This window comes from Ruditapes philippinarum, unplaced genomic scaffold, assembly GCF_026571515.1.
Source record: "Ruditapes philippinarum isolate M1 unplaced genomic scaffold, ASM2657151v2 ctg5123_1_1_1_1, whole genome shotgun sequence".
Classification (NCBI taxonomy): Eukaryota; Metazoa; Mollusca; class Bivalvia; order Venerida; family Veneridae; genus Ruditapes; species Ruditapes philippinarum.
Window position 1 is genome coordinate 15571 of NW_026863355.1, and position 20887 is coordinate 36457.

General features: G+C 34.3%; 1 protein-coding gene across 1 annotated transcript in view; it reads left to right on the forward strand.

Annotated features, from left to right (window-relative positions):
• The window catches only part of LOC132721905 (integrin alpha-9-like), a 34081-nt gene extending 15319 nt beyond the window's left edge, over positions 1–18762 (forward strand). Inside the window, exons 8-16 of the mRNA XM_060706281.1 lie at positions 419–608; positions 9479–9585; positions 10181–10352; positions 13814–13925; positions 14468–14556; positions 16336–16458; positions 17157–17258; positions 17775–17924; positions 18508–18762. Coding sequence (XP_060562264.1) covers positions 419–608; positions 9479–9585; positions 10181–10352; positions 13814–13925; positions 14468–14556; positions 16336–16458; positions 17157–17258; positions 17775–17924; positions 18508–18642 — 1180 coding nt within the window. The 3' untranslated portion in view covers positions 18643–18762. The remainder of the gene's footprint in view (positions 1–418; positions 609–9478; positions 9586–10180; positions 10353–13813; positions 13926–14467; positions 14557–16335; positions 16459–17156; positions 17259–17774; positions 17925–18507) is intronic.
• Positions 18763–20887: the final 2125 nt, after the last annotated feature.

Below are 20887 nucleotides of genomic sequence, written 5' to 3' on the forward strand. Positions count from 1 at the left end.
TTTATCCTGCTGTATTTTTTAACCGTAGCAACATTTTATATTGTTTATGTTGACTTAAAGTATAAACACTCCCGTTAACTGGTTGTAAGTTGGTCAGATGTTGCGGGTAGAACAACTGTGCGCTTGTGTATTAACCAGTGTGATAATTGGGGTGTTTAAATCTGTGTCAAGTGAAACATGATAACTATCAGGTCACAGTTTTGTCATGGAATCTGCAAAAGTTGCTTCTATGCATATTTAATAACTGTGAACAAATATGATGATGTTTTAGTCCCGTTTTGTATGAGAGACTAACTTTAAGAGGTGGCCGACGGTTCTGTCATATGAAAATCATTTACCTAAACTGTGTTACCGAGCAATTCCAACAGATAACAATTAAAAATAAATTGTGTAATATCGTCACATTCTTTCTTTACAGTTCGAACACTGACCTGATAGGAGCAAGTTGCAAGTACGAATCTCCTCACCAAACCAGCACGATTGTAAATTGTACCGCAGACAGTAGGCTAGATAGAAATGAAAACATGAAGATCAAGATGTACTACGATATAAGTAGGCAGTGCCTTATTCCAGGAATGGACCTTAATAAAATGAAGGAAGGCGTACATGTAAGTGTCTTTTCGCCTTCATATATTTATAAGCAATTCAAATGGTAGAACTGGAAGTGGTTAGCCTTTGCCACATCCTTTAACTGGTAGAAACCAAAGTGATAAGCCGTTGCAAAATCCTTAAACTTGTAGAACGGCAAGTGGTTAGCCATTGTCACATCCTTAAAGTGGTATAACGAAAAGAGGTTAGTCTTCAACACATACGTGCAGTCTGGCCAGGCTACTTGGTAACCCTGAGAATTATTAATAAATAGTTCAAAACGAACTCAACAAATCCATTAAAGAAATTTCGCAGGTCAAGCAGCAACGGTGTGTGGCCACGAGAATCTATCTGCTAATGTATTTTTTCTTCTCCATTAATGTTTCCATGCGTTCACAAGAATTGCAAGAATTATGATTTCCTTTTGGTTGGGGTTAACATCGCACCAGCTTTTCTGGTGGAATGTTGCCCCTCCTTGCGTTATTTTAGACACGCTAGAACACCTATGTAGAATCACAGCCATTTTATAAGCTAGCGTGATAGCTTCCGCAAATGAAAGAATCCAAAGACCCCTAAGGGATTGGCCCTTGAGCGGTAAAGGTCAAGTAATTTGAAATTAACGACCTCAATATTTCGCCATGGACGCCCGAAGAATTTCAATAAGGACCTAAAGGATAGTACATGTACACAAAATTGCAGCAGACTTATGACGTTTTTTGCTATAATATCGCAGTACATGTCATTTACTTAATTGGGAAGAGAGAATACCTTTTGCGACAAGCTCAACATTTTTCTAACTTATATTATTTTTGTTATCAAAGCTAAGATTATATTTTATCATGCCATTACTATGACAACTGCCTGATAAAGCCTGTCTGAGAACAGCAACCATTCTCAGTCAGTGACTTGAGAACACTTTTCCATGCTTAAACCTATGGAAAAGTCAGAGTACATCAGATTTTTCAAGCACCTCCCACTTTTTGCCGGACTACTTTCACAATGTAAACAGCTTAAAGCATTGCAAAAATAACAAGATAAAACAGCCTAATAAAACATATTTATTCAAAAAAAAATGTTACATAAAATAAAAAATGATTTTTAAATGATTTAATTTTAATTAAAGGTATATTTACACAATTTCTTATTAAGATGCTTACATCTTTAAATACACATCTTCTGCTCTTAGACATCTAAAACAACAACAACAACAATATTAATAATATTAAATAATTAAAAAAAAGATGAATTCTTAGTGACAAAATCAGAGTAAGGACAGGAAAAAACATTAATATTTACATCATTCTCAAGTTTCACAAAGATAATTATAAATAATACAAATAAGCACTTTTTAATCTTAATTTGACAATCCTTCAACTTTATGGCAACGTTCAATGTGCACTGGGATGATTTGTTGGGAAGTTTTTTCATTAACCCATTATAAACCAGGCTAAAAAAACCTTTTCTCAAACTAAAAAAACGAAACACGAGATTTCCATTTCCATCCGAATGAACGGAGCTGGATGAGCTTCTTGCCATGTTCCTTCTCTCCATTAAGAAGAAGATGGAACAGACTACGAGCCGAGTAGTTTTACGAGGGTACATATTCTACATTTGACAGAGTTCTCCAGGAAAATGGGTACCAATTAACCGTAGCCAAAAGTTTCAAGACAAGGAATTTCCCCTAACAAATACAGACTAAATCGGTAAATTACAATTTATTACGTCTATTTAATAATCTTTTGGAAATTAAATAAATCCAGCAAAAACTTCATCATTATAAACTAGACGTTTAAATCCCCCCCCCCCCCACCGACTTGTTTAGCTTTAACCATTACTACTTCATGAGCATTTTTTGAAAAATGGCTGTTTTCATTGAAAAGTCTCCCGTTACAAGTTCAAATTGCTAGATACTATAAAAACTGCTTCAACACTAATCAAACTTGGCACAAATGTTAACTGGACCATTGCCCTTGCAACAACATGATCAGGCTTAAATTTTCTGTTACCATGGCAACGAGGGGACATCTCAAAATTGCCAAAAATCACTATTTTGCGTTGATTTTTTCCATCAAAATTGATTTCAAAGTGCTGTAACTTTTCAATGGATTGAGATAGAGTCAAATGTTTTTCAACGTTGGTTACATGTTACCTTATGATCAATCTGGGGTCATTTACAGCCTCTCACAAGTCCAAAATTTTCTTGGCGGTGAGGGGGACTCCGCCCCCTTCAAACCCCCCCCAAACAGAAGGGGGCACATCCCCCTTCTGGCAACCCCCTGATGTATCATTTGGTTGGGGGGCCGCGCCAAAAAAGAGGTCACTTTTTTTAACAACATTTCTCAAACAAAAACAAGTGTTTGGGGCCTAAATAAGGCATTTTTCATCATTTGAGACAACAAAAAAAGGGGGGGGGTGAAAAAGGCGTTAAAAGGCGTGTATATGAAGTAATGGGTTAACAGAAAATGATGAAAATACTTGAAATTACCCTAAATCGCGTTTTTTCATGTTTAAACATGGCCTGTCATATAAATTTGAAGAAAATTGTTGTTATGTAGATTTTTTTGATTTTTTTCATTAACCCATTACTTCATGAGCATTTTTTGAAAAATGGCTGTTTTCATTGAAAAGTCTCCCGTTACAAATTCAAATTGCTAGGATACTATAAAAACTGCTTCAACACTAATCAAACTTGGCACAAATGTTAACTGGACCATTGCCCTTGCAACAACATGATCAGGCTTAAATTTTCTGTTACCATGGCAACGAGGGGACATCTCAAAATTGCCAAAAATCACTATTTTGCGTTGATTTTTTCCATCAAAATTGATTTCAAAGTGCTGTAACTTTTCAATGGATTGAGATAGAGTCAAATGTTTTTCAACGTTGGTTACATGTTACCTTATGATCAATCTGGGGTCATTTACAGCCTCTCACAAGTCCAAAATTTTCTTGGCGGTGAGGGGGACTCCGCCCACTTCAAACCCCCCCAAACAGAAGGGGGCACATCCCCCTTCTGGCAACCCCCTGATGTATCATTTGGTTGGGGGGCCGCGCCAAAAAAGAGGTCACTTTTTTTAACAACATTTCTCAAACAAAAACAAGTGTTTGGGGCCTAAATAAGGCATTTTTCATCATTTGAGACAACAAAAAAAGGGGGGGGGGTGAAAAAGGCGTTAAAAGGCGTGTATATGAAGTAATGGGTTAACAGAAAATGATGAAAATACTTGAAATTACCCTAAATCGCGTTTTTTCATGTTTAAACATGGCCTGTCATATAAATTTGAAGAAAATTGTTGTTATGTAGATTTTTTTGATTTTTTTCATTAACCCATTACTTCATGAGCATTTTTTGAAAAATGGCTGTTTTCATTGAAAAGTCTCCCGTTACAAATTCAAATTGCTAGGATACTATAAAAACTGCTTCAACACTAATCAAACTTGGCACAAATGTTAACTGGACCATTGCCCTTGCAACAACATGATCAGGCTTAAATTTTCTGTTACCATGGCAACGAGGGGACATCTCAAAATTGCCAAAAATCACTATTTTGCGTTGATTTTTTCCATCAAAATTGATTTCAAAGTGCTGTAACTTTTCAATGGATTGAGATAGAGTCAAATGTTTTTCAACGTTGGTTACATGTTACCTTATGATCAATCTGGGGTCATTTACAGCCTCTCACAAGTCCAAAATTTTCTTGGCGATGAGGGGGACTCCGCCCCCCTTCAAACCCCCCCAAACAGAAGGGGGCACATCCCCCTTCTAGCAACCCCCTGATGTATCATTTGGTTGGGGGGCCGCGCCAAAAAAGAGGTCACTTTTTTTAACAACATTTCTCAAACAAAAACAAGTGTTTGGGGCCTAAATAAGGCATTTTTCATCATTTGAGACAACAAAAAAGGGGGGGGGGTGAAAAAGGCGTTAAAAGGCGTGTATATGAAGTAATGGGTTAACAGAAAATGATGAAAATACTTGAAATTACCCTAAATCGCGTTTTTTCATGTTTCAACATGGCCTGTCATATAAATTTGAAGAAAATTGTTGTTTTGTAGATTTTTTTGATTTTTTTCATTAACCCATTACTTCATGAGCATTTTTTGAAAAATGGCTGTTTTCATTGAAAAGTCTCCCGTTACAAGTTCAAATTGCTATGATACTATAAAAACTGCTTCAACACTAATCAAACTTGGCACAAATGTTAACTGGACCATTGCCCTTGCAACAACATGATCAGGCTTAAATTTTCTGTTACCATGGCAACGAGGGGACATCTCAAAATTGCCAAAAATCACTATTTTGCGTTGATTTTTTCCATCAAAATTGATTTCAAAGTGCTGTAACTTTTCAATGGATTGAGATAGAGTCAAATGTTTTTCAACGTTGGTTACATGTTACCTTATGATCAATCTGGGGTCATTTACAGCCTCTCACAAGTCCAAAATTTTCTTGGCGGTGAGGGGGACTCCGCCCCCTTCAACCCCCCCCCCAAACAGAAGGGGGCACATCCCCCTTCTGGCAACCCCCTGATGTATCATTTGGTTGGGGGGCCGCGCCAAAAAAGAGGTCACTTTTTTTAACAACATTTCTCAAACAAAAACAAGTGTTTGGGGCCTAAATAAGGCATTTTTCATCATTTGAGACAACAAAAAAAGGGGGGGGTGAAAAAGGCGTTAAAAGGCGTGTATATGAAGTAATGGGTTAACAGAAAATGATGAAAATACTTGAAATTACCCTAAATCGCGTTTTTTCATGTTTAAACATGGCCTGTCATATAAATTTGAAGAAAATTGTTGTTATGTAGATTTTTTTGATTTTTTTCATTAACCCATTACTTCATGAGCATTTTTTGAAAAATGGCTGTTTTCATTGAAAAGTCTCCCGTTACAAATTCAAATTGCTAGGATACTATAAAAACTGCTTCAACACTAATCAAACTTGGCACAAATGTTAACTGGACCATTGCCCTTGCAACAACATGATCAGGCTTAAATTTTCTGTTACCATGGCAACGAGGGGACATCTCAAAATTGCCAAAAATCACTATTTTGCGTTGATTTTTTCCATCAAAATTGATTTCAAAATGCTGTAACTTTTCAATGGATTGAGATAGAGTCAAATGTTTTTCAACGTTGGTTACATGTTACCTTATGATCAATCTGGGGTCATTTACAGCCTCTCACAAGTCCAAAATTTTCTTGGCGGTGAGGGGGACTCCGCCCCCTTCAAACCCCCCCCAAACAGAAGGGGGCACATCCCCCTTCTGGCAACCCCCTGATGTATCATTTGGTTGGGGGGCCGCGCCAAAAAAGAGGTCACTTTTTTTAACAACATTTCTCAAACAAAAACAAGTGTTTGGGGCCTAAATAAGGCATTTTTCATCATTTGAGACAACAAAAAAAGGGGGGGGTGAAAAAGGCGTTAAAAGGCGTGTATATGAAGTAATGGGTTAACAGAAAATGATGAAAATACTTGAAATTACCCTAAATCGCGTTTTTTCATGTTTAAACATGGCCTGTCATATAAATTTGAAGAAAATTGTTGTTTTGTAGATTTTTTTGATTTTTTTCATTAACCCATTACTTCATGAGCATTTTTTGAAAAATGGCTGTTTTCATTGAAAAGTCTCCCGTTACAAGTTCAAATTGCTATGATACTATAAAAACTGCTTCAACACTAATCAAACTTGGCACAAATGTTAACTGGACCATTGCCCTTGCAACAACATGATCAGGCTTAAATTTTCTGTTACCATGGCAACGAGGGGACATCTCAAAATTGCCAAAAATCACTATTTTGCGTTGATTTTTTCCATCAAAATTGATTTCAAAGTGCTGTAACTTTTCAATGGATTGAGATAGAGTCAAATGTTTTTCAACGTTGGTTACATGTTACCTTATGATCAATCTGGGGTCATTTACAGCCTCTCACAAGTCCAAAATTTTCTTGGCGATGAGGGGGACTCCGCCCCCCTTCAAACCCCCCCAAACAGAAGGGGGCACATCCCCCTTCTGGCAACCCCCTGATGTATCTTTTGGTTGGGGGGCCGCGCCAAAAAAGAGGTCACTTTTTTTAACAACATTTCTCAAACAAAAACAAGTGTTTGGGGTCAAATAAGGCATTTTTCATCATTTGAGACAACAAAAAAGTGGGGGGGGGTGAAAAAGGCGTTAAAAGGCGTGTATATGAAGTAATGGGTTAAATATAATTAAAATTTTTTTTTTATTTTTTTCCTGTAAATTTTTGTTTATAAATGATCTTTTAATTTTCTACAAATAATAATGATATAAATCAGCTATTTTTTAAACAACAAAATGATTAGCATGTAAATTTCAGGCAAAAACAAAAAATCTGAAAAAAATCAGGTAAAGGCAACAAAGAAAGTGCTGCCCAACCAATAACAGATGAATAGATTGACAGGCTTTATGATACCGGCCAACTAGGTCTTTCTTCACCACAGTCTATCATTAACACTTTGTGGTTAACATTTACCATACATTTCGGCATGAGAAGTGTAGAAGAACACTATCACTGATGGTAAATTTAAATGTCATCTCTATTAATTAAAAGACAGTTAATCAGTCGTATTATTAAACCTAAAAATTTAAAATGCATAAAAAACTTTTCTATTTCAAAATCACTTATCTCAAAATCTTCTAGTAACGTTTTTCTGGAACTTAGACGTTAAAGGATGTTCAGAATGCCATTTAAAATGAAATTTCATGTGGCCAAGCTTCACCGTTTCACAACCTGAAATTGAAATAAAATTATGATTTTAGCTGCATACTTAAAACTAAAAAAAAAAACAACAAAGAAACATAACTTTAAAAAAAACAACAAAGAAACATAAATTAACATGTTAATATTTATATTAAAAATTGTACATATTATAAAAACATTGTTTTCAGATGGGGCGACATACAATTAAAGATCGATGCGGAGGGCACTGAGTTTCTGGAACTTACAGAGCGCCAGACTAAAACACGCACTGGAGACAGTGGTGGTTCTAGGAAGAATCCTCCACGTATGTGGTCTAGTGGAGTTGAGCGGGATCCGGTATCTGCCTACAGATACTATGCAGCCAAGCGTCCACATGGATTCAGTCGGGATTCGGACCCATTTTATTTGGCACCAAGAACAACCCCACTTACAGAATTTGACCAATGGTTTTTAAAACAGCGGGTTGGAATAAAAAAAAATTGGCACACTAATGAAAACAATGACTGTAAAATCAGGCATTACACGGCACCTTACCAACCATTCTGCCAGAAAACACACAATACAAAAGCTCAGGGATTCGGACCAGGCACCTACTGATATCATGCAGATCACTGGGCATGAATGTGTACAAAGCATAATCAATTACAGCAATATGTCTTTGAAAAAGCAAAAAACTTGCTCAAATATCTTAAGCAGATCTGCCACTTCAGTGAGATCAATTAATAGTAATACAAATAAATCTGCAACATGTACAAATGCTTCTTACCTTGACAATTGCACTTCTGTCCCAACGCAGTCTCCGCTGCCTGTTTTGCCATCTACACAAATCGAACCTCCTGTCTCTGCTCCAAACACTCAGTCTCAGGTAGTCAATGTTCCAACTGTTAATTACCCCACCCATTTCACTCAGGCTGGAAATGCTCAAGGTCATGTGCAGTCAATGTTTTTTGGTGCTACTGTCCATATACAGAATTTTAATATGTACAGCATGCCTCTAAGGAACGATCAAGACAGTAGCAGTCGTAATTGAACAGTTTTGAAATATTTCCGTTGAACAGCTGAGGTGAACATGTGACCGAGACTCCTTCGTCCAAATCCGTTATGTTAATTGTTAAACTGTTAATATCTGGCTAACAGTTTGTAAAACATTGTTCTTTTTGTGTTAATCTCCTTAATAGCTTTAAAAATCACACTTGTTATCCTGTTAAAGCACAATTAAATTCTCCAGTCTATGTCTGTTTCAGCCGGCGGCCATTTGCTAAATTTGTTGAAATGGTAATATGTTCCTACGCCAGATCAGCACTGATGATGTTTATTGTTGGTATTGTTTAATTGACTTTGCTGAATATTTATGATAATACACAGTAAATAAATTGTTAAAGCAAATTGTACCAAAAATTGTGTTGTGTTATAAAATTATTGGTAAAAACCCTCGGACTACTTTTTTGGCGTATAACCCTCTTGTACAAAGTGGTTACCGTATTTTCAGAAATTAGCGCCCCGAATTAAAAAAATAAGATACAAAATTATAATAGTGGCATGATAAAAAGAATAACAGGTTACTGTCTTTTGAGAAAGGGATTTCTCAGACTCGGCTAGATATGGTCCGGAAGGGGCTCGGCAAGCCTCGCCCCTTCCAGGACCATATCTAACCTCGTCTGAGAAACCATTTCTCAAAAGACAGTAACCTGTTATTCTCTATGAATCTATGTCTACGAAGAACTTAACATGAATTTAAAATATTTATATTTTAACCGTTGTTTGCATCAAGTTCATACTTTACTGTGTTATAGAGTATACATTTTCATATTGATTTGATAATTTGAATTGCACAGAAATATAATTAATAATTTGAAATTAATTAGTTTTCATGTAGCATTCAAATGCACCAAGACAGTGTGAAAATCGTTCTGAAATTTCATCATTGATAACTTCTTTTACCAGAATTATGTTTGTTTTTTACTAATTTATTTTATTCTTTTTTTATCTTTTTGTATGTTTGTTAGTCTGTTTAATGTAAACAAGCAGAGAGCATATTGACATTACTCATCAAAAATTATTTTACTCCAAATGCTATGGTTGTTGAATTGTGTTATATCGTATGTTCGCTCTGTGGGGCACCATGCAATAAAATGAACAAAATACAACAGAGTAACCACTTTTTTGCTGTAGATTTCTATGCTTGCTGACCAGGCTAATTTAGACGTTGACACTAGCAACAATGACTTCAAAAGAACAATTTTAGTGAAGCTGAAATATGCTGTACATATACAGGCAGAGTATGTGTTTACTATTTAACAAATGATCTCATCGAAAGCCAAGTGTGTTTTATCATTCAAGTTTGATTTTCCATTGTTTTATTTTTTGTTTTGTTTCACTAGCAGTGTTGTCACCGATTTTAAAACATTTTAATCTCTTCTTTTATCTCGACAGTCTATCAATCGTATATGCTTTCCTTGATAACTCACCGGTAATTACCAATTTCTCCACATATAACCGGTTTATAATCACACGTTAATGACGAATCAGCGATTAGGAACAGCTGACCTCTAGTCTCAATTCATCCCTCCATCCCCTACTCACCTCCTACCCGAGGTTTAAACCAGCAACACTGGATTATGTAGCTCTCCATTTATAGCTAAGCGGTCGTATACTATAATTCTGAGGTTCGGATGTACTGTTATTGTGTCTTTTGATAAAATAATCTTTGAAAACTATTTTACACTCTGAATCTAATGTATTTTTATATTTCATATTCCTTCAATTAAAAATGTGCAGGAAATCTTAAAGGTTGTTACCTCCTATTTGTACAACAAATGCTGAAAGGAGAGATTTTGATCCAAGATCATAACTGATTACATTTTATTTTTTAAGCAAAGAAAAGTCCGATCAGGTAAGATACAAGGCTGACGAAAAGAGCACACATATGCTTCGTTTGATTCATAGATACGTCGTTACAAACGAAGGACCTAGTTTTCTTCCGAAGACATACGTTAACATAACAATACCACTGGCAAAGGAAGATGCAGAGTTTGTTAGAATTGTGGTAAGATCTAATTGGTTCTCTGTTTCAAAAGAGGCCTGTTTAAAATGTTTTCTTTTTAAGATACGCTTGTTTTTTTTTAAATCTTTTGGCACAGAGACATATGTCCTTAACATGAGTGTAAGGAAATCATGTAATAAACTTGTACTTCATTAACTGTGCTTAATAATGTATGATGGAGCAAGTTTCGAACAATGACACATTGTTGTATCTTTTTTGTGCATTTTCCTTCTCTGTTAAAATCATATGTTACAAAACCCGTGCCGTTTTCTCTACTCCATAAAAATGGAATGGCACACCCTGCATAAATTATGACGTGACGTCACTTGCGTTATACGAACATATAATAGTAACGCACTAAATGTAATGGTTAATTAGATGATATTTGTTTGTTTGTATGTAAGATGAAATTTTATTTCATCGAGTGAGCTTTAAAAACAGTTTTCTTCTCACGAAAGAATACTGTTTTTTTTAAGTTCACGAGATGAAAAAAAATTACATTTTACACAAAAACAAAAAATTATCTTTTTATTTTATGCTTAAAAACAAGTTAAAACGAAATTTTCTTGATATTAACTTAAATATTAAAATCTGTTTTCTCCACTGGTAGCCTCTATTATTTACATGTTTTAGTCGAATTTCTCATAAAATACAAGAAGTCTTGGGTTAAAAAATAAGTTCGATAATCTACGTTAAATGGCGGTGATATTATTCATTTTATTAAAAAAAAAATATGAATGATTGCCTGTTTTAATTCTAGTAGGAGAAAAGGTCCAACCATCCATCAATATTTCTGTTACTTACTGCGAATTTATATTAGACCAGGCTCTGTTAAATGTAAGCGGCCGCCATTTTTAAAAGTTGTGTATTTCACGGGAGGAAAATAGTTGTGTTTGAATCAGAGAGATATCATTTGGATTTGTTAGTCATACACCTTTTTAAAAGAAAGAAAACTTATTTGCGGATTGTAACAGACAATATATAAGTGTTGACAAATGTATAAACATTAAAAAAACGACTAGGAAATTGGAAAAATGGATTTGTTGAAAGGCTGCCTTACGAACGCTGGGTTGTTACTTATTCTTCGGGCTGATGGCTGTTATGTTTTTTTAAGTTTTCATAAAGCATACGACAGTTATTGCTCGTAGGATACTTAAATATGCCCAAATGTCATTAAGAACAATTTTGCATGTGGAAGGAATGTATTTTTCAGACAGTAAAAATGAAACAAAAAAATAAGAGACGATATTTGGTGATTGCTAATTTGGATGAATAGAAGTTAGTTTTCTTTTTTCTTTATTACTTTTGACATTTAAGTTATTTATTAATTTCAGCTTTGCTTTTCTCTAAACAGCCTGACATTGTCAAAATTGTCAGCAAAAATAAAATTGAGGTACAACATGGGGAAAATCTTTACAAAGTAGTTTCGTCATTGAAAAGTGTGAAATTATATTTTGATAAATTTCACTGTGAAATTATCAAATATAATTTTCACGGAAAAATCAGTAATCCACTGGAAAGCATAAAATGAATAATAATAATAATAATAATAATAATAATAATAATAATAATTATAATAAAGATTTTACTTAACGAGAGAACTCATTTGAACAAAATACCAATATTCCATGAGACCCTAAACAAGGAACAATATAGAGTTTACATATTCAAACTGTTAAGATACATAAATATTAATACATTAATGAGATTATCAATTTGTATATATCGATGTGTGATGATATCTCAAGAAAAAGTTTTTAAATGGTTCACAGATGTAGAAGACTTTATATAATCAAAAAAGTCTTTGGTACTGATCAAACTTGTCACAAATGTTGACTGGACCATAGCCTTGGATAAGCATGCTTAATCCTAAATTTCTTACTACCATGACAACGGGGAACGTCTCAAAAGTGCCAAACATAACTATTTTGCGTTGTTTATTCAATCAAAACTGATTATAAAGTGCTGCAACTTCTCAACGGATTGTGATAGAGTCAAAGGCTTTTCAGTGTTGGTTACACGTTACCACGTTACCTTAGGATCGACCTAAGGCCGTTGTAACCCCTCACAAGTCCAAAATTGTCATGGCGACGAGGGGGATACCGCTCCAATTCAAGTTTTCTCAAACGAAAAACAGTATTTGAGGCTTCTAAAAGGGGAGGGTTTTAAAAGCGTCAAAACATGCTTATATGAGGTGAAAGCTTAAAAGATCATGAGTAAAAAAATCAACTACTTTGTTAAGGAATACATCAGAAGTTGTAAAGTAGGTGATAAGTCGTGGCCACGAGATACTATGTCGTGGCCACGAGTTACTAAGTCGTGGCCACGAGATAGCTAACTCGTGGCCACAAGATAGCTAAGTCGTGGCCACGAGATACTATGTCGTGGCCACGCAATACTATGTCGTGGCCACGAGATAGCTAAGTCGTGGCCACGAGATACTTTGTCGTGGCCACGAGTAACTAAGTCGTGGGAACGAGAAAGCTAAGTCGTGGCCACGAGATAATTAACCAATCAAAATAAACTATATATATTATGATTTTGTTAAACTTAACAACTTACTTTTACATGCAACATTAATCTTAAATACTGAAGCTATTCAATTTGAACTTGTCTTTAAGATCATTTTAGAAAGTCATCTTCCAAGGCCAATCAGACATTAATTTTGACTATAGCTCTTTGTTGGGACAATTTTGTGATCGAATTGGTCAGTCTGTACGTACTACGGACTGTAAACCTTGTTTATACGATAACATGAGAAGGAATAAGTCCTTGTTTATTTTATTTGTAAGGGACATTGCCCATGGACAGTATATAGCCTATAAGATAAAATCCTTGTCTGATGAATAATTTAGAAGGGATAAGCCATGGTTTATATTACCCAGAAAGATCATTGCACCTGATCAGTAGATGACATCTAATACTTTCGAGGTCATCTTGTCAAAGATCAGGGTCACAGTGACGCTAAATGTAAAATTAGCTACAAGTTAATAAGTTGTATAAATGGCACTTTTACAGGCTGGTGAAGTAGGGGTATCCTTGTACTACAGCACATGTCTAGTTAATTAGGGAAAGTAACATAAATGGTGTAATCTGATTGGTTATTTATCTCGTAGCCACGGCATAGCTATCTCATGGCCACGACATAGTATCTCGTGGCCACGAGTTAGCTGTCTCGTGGCCACGACTTAGTAACTCGTGGCCACGACATAGTATCTCGTGGCCACGAGTTAGCTATCTCGTGGCCACGACTTAGTAACTCGTGAACACGAGTTAGCTCTCTCGTGGCCACGACTTAGCTATCTCGTGGCTACGACTTAGAAACTCGTGGCCATGACATAGTATCTCTTGGCCACGAGTTAGCTATCTCGTGGCCACGACTTAGTAACTCGTAGCCACGACATAGTATCTCGTGGCCACGAGATAAATAAAAACACATACATGTCACATTTGTGCCACCGTAGGAATTGCCTTCTGAATGTGTGTACAACGGAACAATTGTATTTGAGACTTCTACACAAGCATCATCTACGGCGAAAGCAACAAAATTCTCACTTCCTCCTGACACAAAACCAGGTATTTAACCATAAATAATTATCATCTAGCCCTAAAATCTGGTATATAACCATTAGCAATTATTATCTTACTCAAAATATGGTAAATAAACATGAGCAGCTATTATCCTACCCGATGTTGGTATAAAACTATAATTAGTAAAAGAAACTGATCTATAGCAATGATTAATTATTATATGGCACTAATCTTGCTATATATATTTAATTATTTAGTATACAATGTATGACTCAAAACTTGGTATATAGCCATAAGTAATTATGATGTGACACTACACCTGATTTATAGTTATGAGTAAATAGATATAATTGATTCTAATGTATCATGGTATATCATTTTTGCTCTCAACTTATCAAGTATGCACAGATGTCATCTTCTATTTATGTATTGATCAGGTATATAACTTGAGGGTCCAGATATGTTGAAGATCCTGGACGTTTGAACTATTATTTGATGTAAATACTGTGAACATTTTAACGTGCTGTAGAGCAAATATACTCGTTTACTCATACAAATGTATATCTCAAACATTTCTATGATTACAGAAACGAGACGAAGAGAAGCGGAACAATCGGCACAAAGTGCGAAAAGTACTGGAGAGAAATCAGAACCGACATCCAAAGCTATGAATATAGTAAGCGCTAGTCATTTGCTTTTTTAACAGTCAACATTTCATTTTTAAAGTGAAAACTTTAATGCTGCACACCAGATAAGAAAAAATATTTTAAGAAAATAAGATTTGAGAAAAATGTTCGAATATTTAAAGAAAAGCAAGATGCTTCAAGATTCACGTACTTATTTACATGGTATGTGAGATAAAATTCTTAGTTTTTCAGTATTAATTACCATTTTTTATGCGTGACAAGCGCAGTAAAGGCTATCTTTCTGCATATTTTCACCTGTTTGTTTGGTAATTTACATGGATTGTTAGTGCCGATTGCAAAGTGTAAATTACTTTTTTTTGATCATTTTCAATATTTTACTTTTTTGATCCATTTTGATAAAAATTAGCATGAATGTGGAGGCGTGCTGCTTTTCAAATTGGTTTTACTGTTCTTAAGAGATGACAATGCAATACAAAGCTTAAACACGCTTATTTTCTTTAATTGCCTTGTCATCTAATCTGAATAAACCCAGTTACCATTGTTAGTTAGGGAAAACAATAACTATTGACTGAGGAGCAAACAGTGCTGACCGTGATTAGTCAACGTAGAACCAGATAATTCGAGTAAGCTTAGGATTAAAGTGATATAACAAAGGAAATAAATTCGCATATAGACATTTGTTAAAATATTCTTATCCAATAACGAATTTTGCATTCTTGAAAAGGCCGAGCTTCAAGTGCGAACTGCCTCTGAAGAGGTTGTAAAAAATATATACACTCTATTGCAACCAGTTTATACAAAGTATAAGCTTAAACATTAAACAAACTATAATAAACAAACAACTTCATGTTCACAAAGAAAAGATTAGATTAGTAAAACAAACAACTTATTTTGGGATAAAATAGACGAATTTCAACCTTTTCCCTGATATAAGCGTGTTTTGACGGCTTTTTGCCCCCCCCCCCCTTTTTGAGGCCTCAAACAGTGAAAAAATGCCCTAACTAGGCACCAAACACTGTTTTTCGTTTAAAAGATGTTGTTAAAAAAGTGACCAGTTTTTCGGCGCGGCCTCCCATCAAAATGATACACCAGGGGGTTGCCAGAAGGGGGATGTGCCCCCTTCTGTTTGGGAGTTTTGAAGGGGGGCGGTAGTCCCCCTCATCGCCAAGAAAATTTTGGACATGTGACAGTCTAAAAATGGCCTAAGGTTGATCGTTAGGTGCCGTGTAACCAACGCTGAAAACCTTTTACTCTATATCATTACATTGAGAAGTTGCAGCACTTTGAAATCAGTTTTGATGGGAAAAAATGCAAAATAGTGATTTTTTGCAATTTTGAGACGTCCTCCGTGGCCATGGTAACAGGTAATTTACGATTGAGCATGTTGTGACAGAGGTTATTCAGACAACATATGTGCCAAGTTTCATCAGTATTGAAGCATTTTTCATAGTTTTATAGCAGTTGGAACTTGTAACAGGAGGCTGTTCAGTGAAAACGGCCATTTTTCACAATATGCTCATGGGGTAAAAGGTTAAAACAAATACAAACATAATTGGTTTAAAATAATTATCACTTTTAGGATCAAGATAAATATTTGGATCAACTTTAAAATGCCCATATATTGCAAAATCACTTTACATTCTTTACATTAATTCTAAGTCCAATTTTATCAAATTAATATGAAATATTTGATATATGTGAATAAACAATGGCAAATACTTAAGTTTTAAATTTGATACTGATATTAACCCTGATCCTCAAATCTATTCGAACAAAGCGCTAGATATTTAAATGCTTGAATTTTTCAGACATGCAACGACGACTTTTCTTGTGAGGTAATAGAATGTGAAATACTAAATTTGGAACACAATAAACAACACATCATTTATATCAAACTAGATGTTTTTGAAAATAAACTTGCCAAACAAAAGGTATATTTCAAGCACATTTCTTTGGTGCCAAATTTAGTCCTATGATTCATTATGTAATAATTGGTTTAATGTTTGTTTAAAGGCCTAAATATAATACGTTTTTACAAGAGCGTTACAAATTCATACAGTTTTGTATGGTTGCTAATTTATGACATGTCGTATTTTTGCTCCGCTTGGCGACCCGCGGAGCGAAAGTACGACAAATGGTCAATGTCGTATTTTTGTGGTTTCGTCTGGCGCCGGGCGGAGCAAAAATACGACATAGTACAAGTCACGTATCATAATTTTGTTGAAGGGCATCATAAGAAGACATTATCCTCAATAATAAGTGTGCCGGTATGGAATCGGTAGTCTACAAGTTTAACCCCTACCGCGCAAAATGTCCTAAATAGACTTTTCCATCTTTCAATCTTAGACAATACAATCATAATTTTCAAACAAAAAGAAGTACTGAATGAAAAGCAAACAATGCAGATCAATGATGAGATTGCCTCTACCCCAATTGTACCGGCTGATCTAGGTCTGAACTTGTTGTACCGGTAAATTCAGTTGCGGAAAGTTCGCCTTGGAAAGTATGTGTATGAACCCATTCTGATAGAATAGAACCTTCATTTGTGATAGATTTATAATGAAGAAATTGAAGATATAATATTTCGTTACATCTTTGTATTGAATTGTAAATCACTTGTTATATATAGGAATTTCTTGAAATACATTACGCAACATACGCAACCGTTACTGATCCGTTTATATGGTATGGTGGAAAAGTTGTTCCGTGGAATAAAACTGTGTATGCTGAGGTAAATTTTGAACTGAGATACGTTTGTCATATGATATGTTACTATGCTGTAGATACATACTATTTTACAAAGACTCGTCTATGTTCTGCTGTAAAGATAAAAATAAATAATTTGCAATTGATAAAACTCTGTGTAGGAAGATTGTTGGCTGTCCATGCTGACTTTCTCCCATCGGATTTTCTTTCGTTCGTTCGTGACAACATCGCATTGAGAGAAAACAAATTTACAAAAAATCGTTAATCTTTTCCTCTTTGCAAATTCGGGACCATAACTCATATCAATCATGTCAATAGCCGGAACTTCATTAATGCATATAATTATCTATATACTTGACTCTTTTTTATATAATATGTCATTATGCATGTTTCAAATGCCACATAAAAGTGCATTTTTTTTTACATCAAGTACATATATTTAACAACATTATAGAATTTTTATTACGTTACTTTTGAATATATTATATGTTATAAATACTGTACATTATGCAATACAGCGATGTAAATCAATGTATTCCAGAAATGGACAACGTTTGTTGTAGAACTTACATCTGATGTATCCGTGATGGTCATTATGGATTATTATGGTGGTGGATCGATGGGGATTATAATAGGAAGTGTTTATGGTGCCCTTGCTGTTCTTGTCATTATTATCATAATTCTTAAGAAGGTATGTCATTTATGAAAAACTTGGTTATTTCTGGTTAGTTATCCAAAAAACCGGTTAGGTGGATCGACTGTCGAGATATGAGCAAATTATGTTTTATATCGGCTTAAATTCAGAAAAACACACAAATAAGAGGTGTGAGATTATAGTACTAGTGTACTTCTTTAAATTTCAAATATGTTATGCCTTAATTATGATAATAAACTTGAAGTTGAATATCTCACAAGAAACCGGAAACCAGAAATTGGCAGTTAATCAAAACCACAATCATTTAGGAAAGTGAATAAAATATCTTTGCGAATAGTACAGTCGTTACGTAACATGCATGAGTCAATCAACTCTGTACTTTTAAGATTTTATTTGACAAAGTCTCGTTTTTTTCTCCTGCCTTGTTAAAAATCGTTTACAATTAATAAAATTATTGCATTCGACGATTGTTTGAAACATAATGTATCTTAAAATGTTATAATTATACTAAATATTCAGTAGATTTACCAAAGTTTCTTTAAAGCTTAGGGTCATAAAGAAAAGGACATATTATAAAAGGAAAAAGGACTTTTTTAAACACAGTATAGTGTATTTCCAGTGTGGATTCTTTGCACGGAAGAAACACAAAGAGGTCCAAGAATGGAAGCGCGCCACTTTATACAACCGTAAGAGTGTCAGATTGTCAAATAACGAAACACAACCTTATTCCGCAATTGAGGAGACAGAAACTTAACTTACTAGTGTGCATGCACATTTATTACGTCAGTTGAAATGCTAGTCTTTAAATTCGTCCTAATTGAGTGGTTTTGTTTTAATTTGATACAATTTTCGTAAATAAACTGTAGATACATTTTGTTAAGATGATTATTTCTTGAGCTTTACTGTGTCAGCATAATTATAGTATTGTGTATTTTCGAGTAATTATTTGAAACACTTGACCAAACTTTTCAGACCCAGCATATATCATTTTTGAAAATATGTTTTGTGTAACTATAAGTTTTTCCTTGTATTTGCGGGATCAAGTTTTGATAAATGGAACGATTGTCAAATATTGTCAAGTTACTTTCTTTTCATATGTAACTAGTCACATTGTATGAGTTTATCTCATCGATGATAAATGAAAGATACTCATTTGACGTTGTCCGTCGTGACATTCTCCTCCCGGTTTTCCTTCGTCTGTTTGTAACAATTAAACAAGGGCATAAAACCTTAACTATTTGAGTAAAACATTATTAAACTTCAAATGTACATCTCATTGAAAGGGAACAAATTTACCAAGAATCGTTAATCTTTTTTCCTTCCAAATTCTTTGAAATATTTGAGCCTTCGTTTTCGGGGGTATAACTCAATCCGAAATGGAGAATTTCACGCTCGTAAAGGAGAAGTGCAATACTCAAGAATAATCACTTTTATAAGAATTATATTGCGCTTTGCCATTCTTTATACTTAATTTGTGTGCATATCTAAAAGGAATTACTGGAGATGGGCATGTCTCATAGACTAAAACAGCAGTGTACAAGGTCATTACTTATTGTATATTGCCTTTTGTTTTATACTTTGTAGGCATACAGAAAGGTAGCAGGTATTTACTTGAATCTTAATAGAATGATAAATTACATCTTTAAAGAACCACAGCTATTATGATGTAAATGCCCTACTTTTGTCTTCTACATATTCAATTTTAGTCTAGGGTATAGTTCAAAAAGTTATTAGGAATAACTTTAAATTTCACAGCTGGATTGAGCTCATTATGGGAATTCAACTTGGGTTTTACGACATGACAGGACTGGAAAGTTTTTCCAAAATCAATGTTCCATTTGTTTAAGGTCCAGACCAATAACCTATCTGCATATTTTTAGATCGTTCGCTTACTGCGTTTTGCCAGAATAACTATTCTAATTTTGAAAATAACCCAAAATTGAAAAGCGTCGCAACGCTTTAAACTCAAATCGGGCTTAAAATAGCACAAAAATACGAGTTTTAATTTATAACTGAATATGTGCCTTAATTATCGTTTGAATATTTCTATTTTAAGTGTTCGGGTTGATCTTTTATTAAGTAATTCAATTAAAATAGACATCATGTTGCCAACATCAATAGTAAATAATTGCATGGCTAAGTGAATCTAAAAATTCTAAAAATCTCAAAACGGCTATGATTCACAAAATCAAATTTTATATATCATAAAACTAGTCACGTTTGATGCATTTATAATAGCGCATGTATATGCTCTTAAATAAAAAGCAGATCAATATTTCAAATAAATAAAATGAAGTGTTGATCTTAATTCACTTTTGTTTTTCGGATGTATTTCTTTAGATTTGAATTTTTTTAGATATGCTTTAGCAGGTAGTAGTGAAACTTTGACTTAAAATGAATTGACAGGATATTGTAAGTATAATAACTTTTACTTATGAATGTATTGTCTTCATACTTGAGCACAATACCTTCAATATCAACTATTAAATTTATATTAGATAATAATAATTTTGTTATTTATTTTCGGATTTGATATATACTTGAACAAAAGTACCCTTATGGCAAAAAACTAAAATGACGATTAATTATAATGTGACCTTGACCTTTGAATGACTTTGAGGGTCAATTCTGAAATTTGCATTTTTTCACAAGAGAATTCTGTTTTTTAGGAGTACTCTTTACTAAAATATTCTTCCTCCAATATGTTTGACATTAGAAAAAAAAACCTATTGAGCGTGGCCGTCGTAAATTTAAATTGACTGGTTGCTTCAGACCTAAGGTTGCATTATTTTCTCTTTTAAACATATTAACTCCACAATAATGGGTAACGGTTAATACCGCAATGATGAGTACATTGATAAGTTGTTTTTAATATTAAGCTTTTAATTTTGTATGTTTTTTAATCTTAAGCTGATCGTGTAATAAAACAGTTATCGACTAATGATATATTGAATATGATGTGAATATCATATCATTTCTAATGGCTCACTAGTCAATAA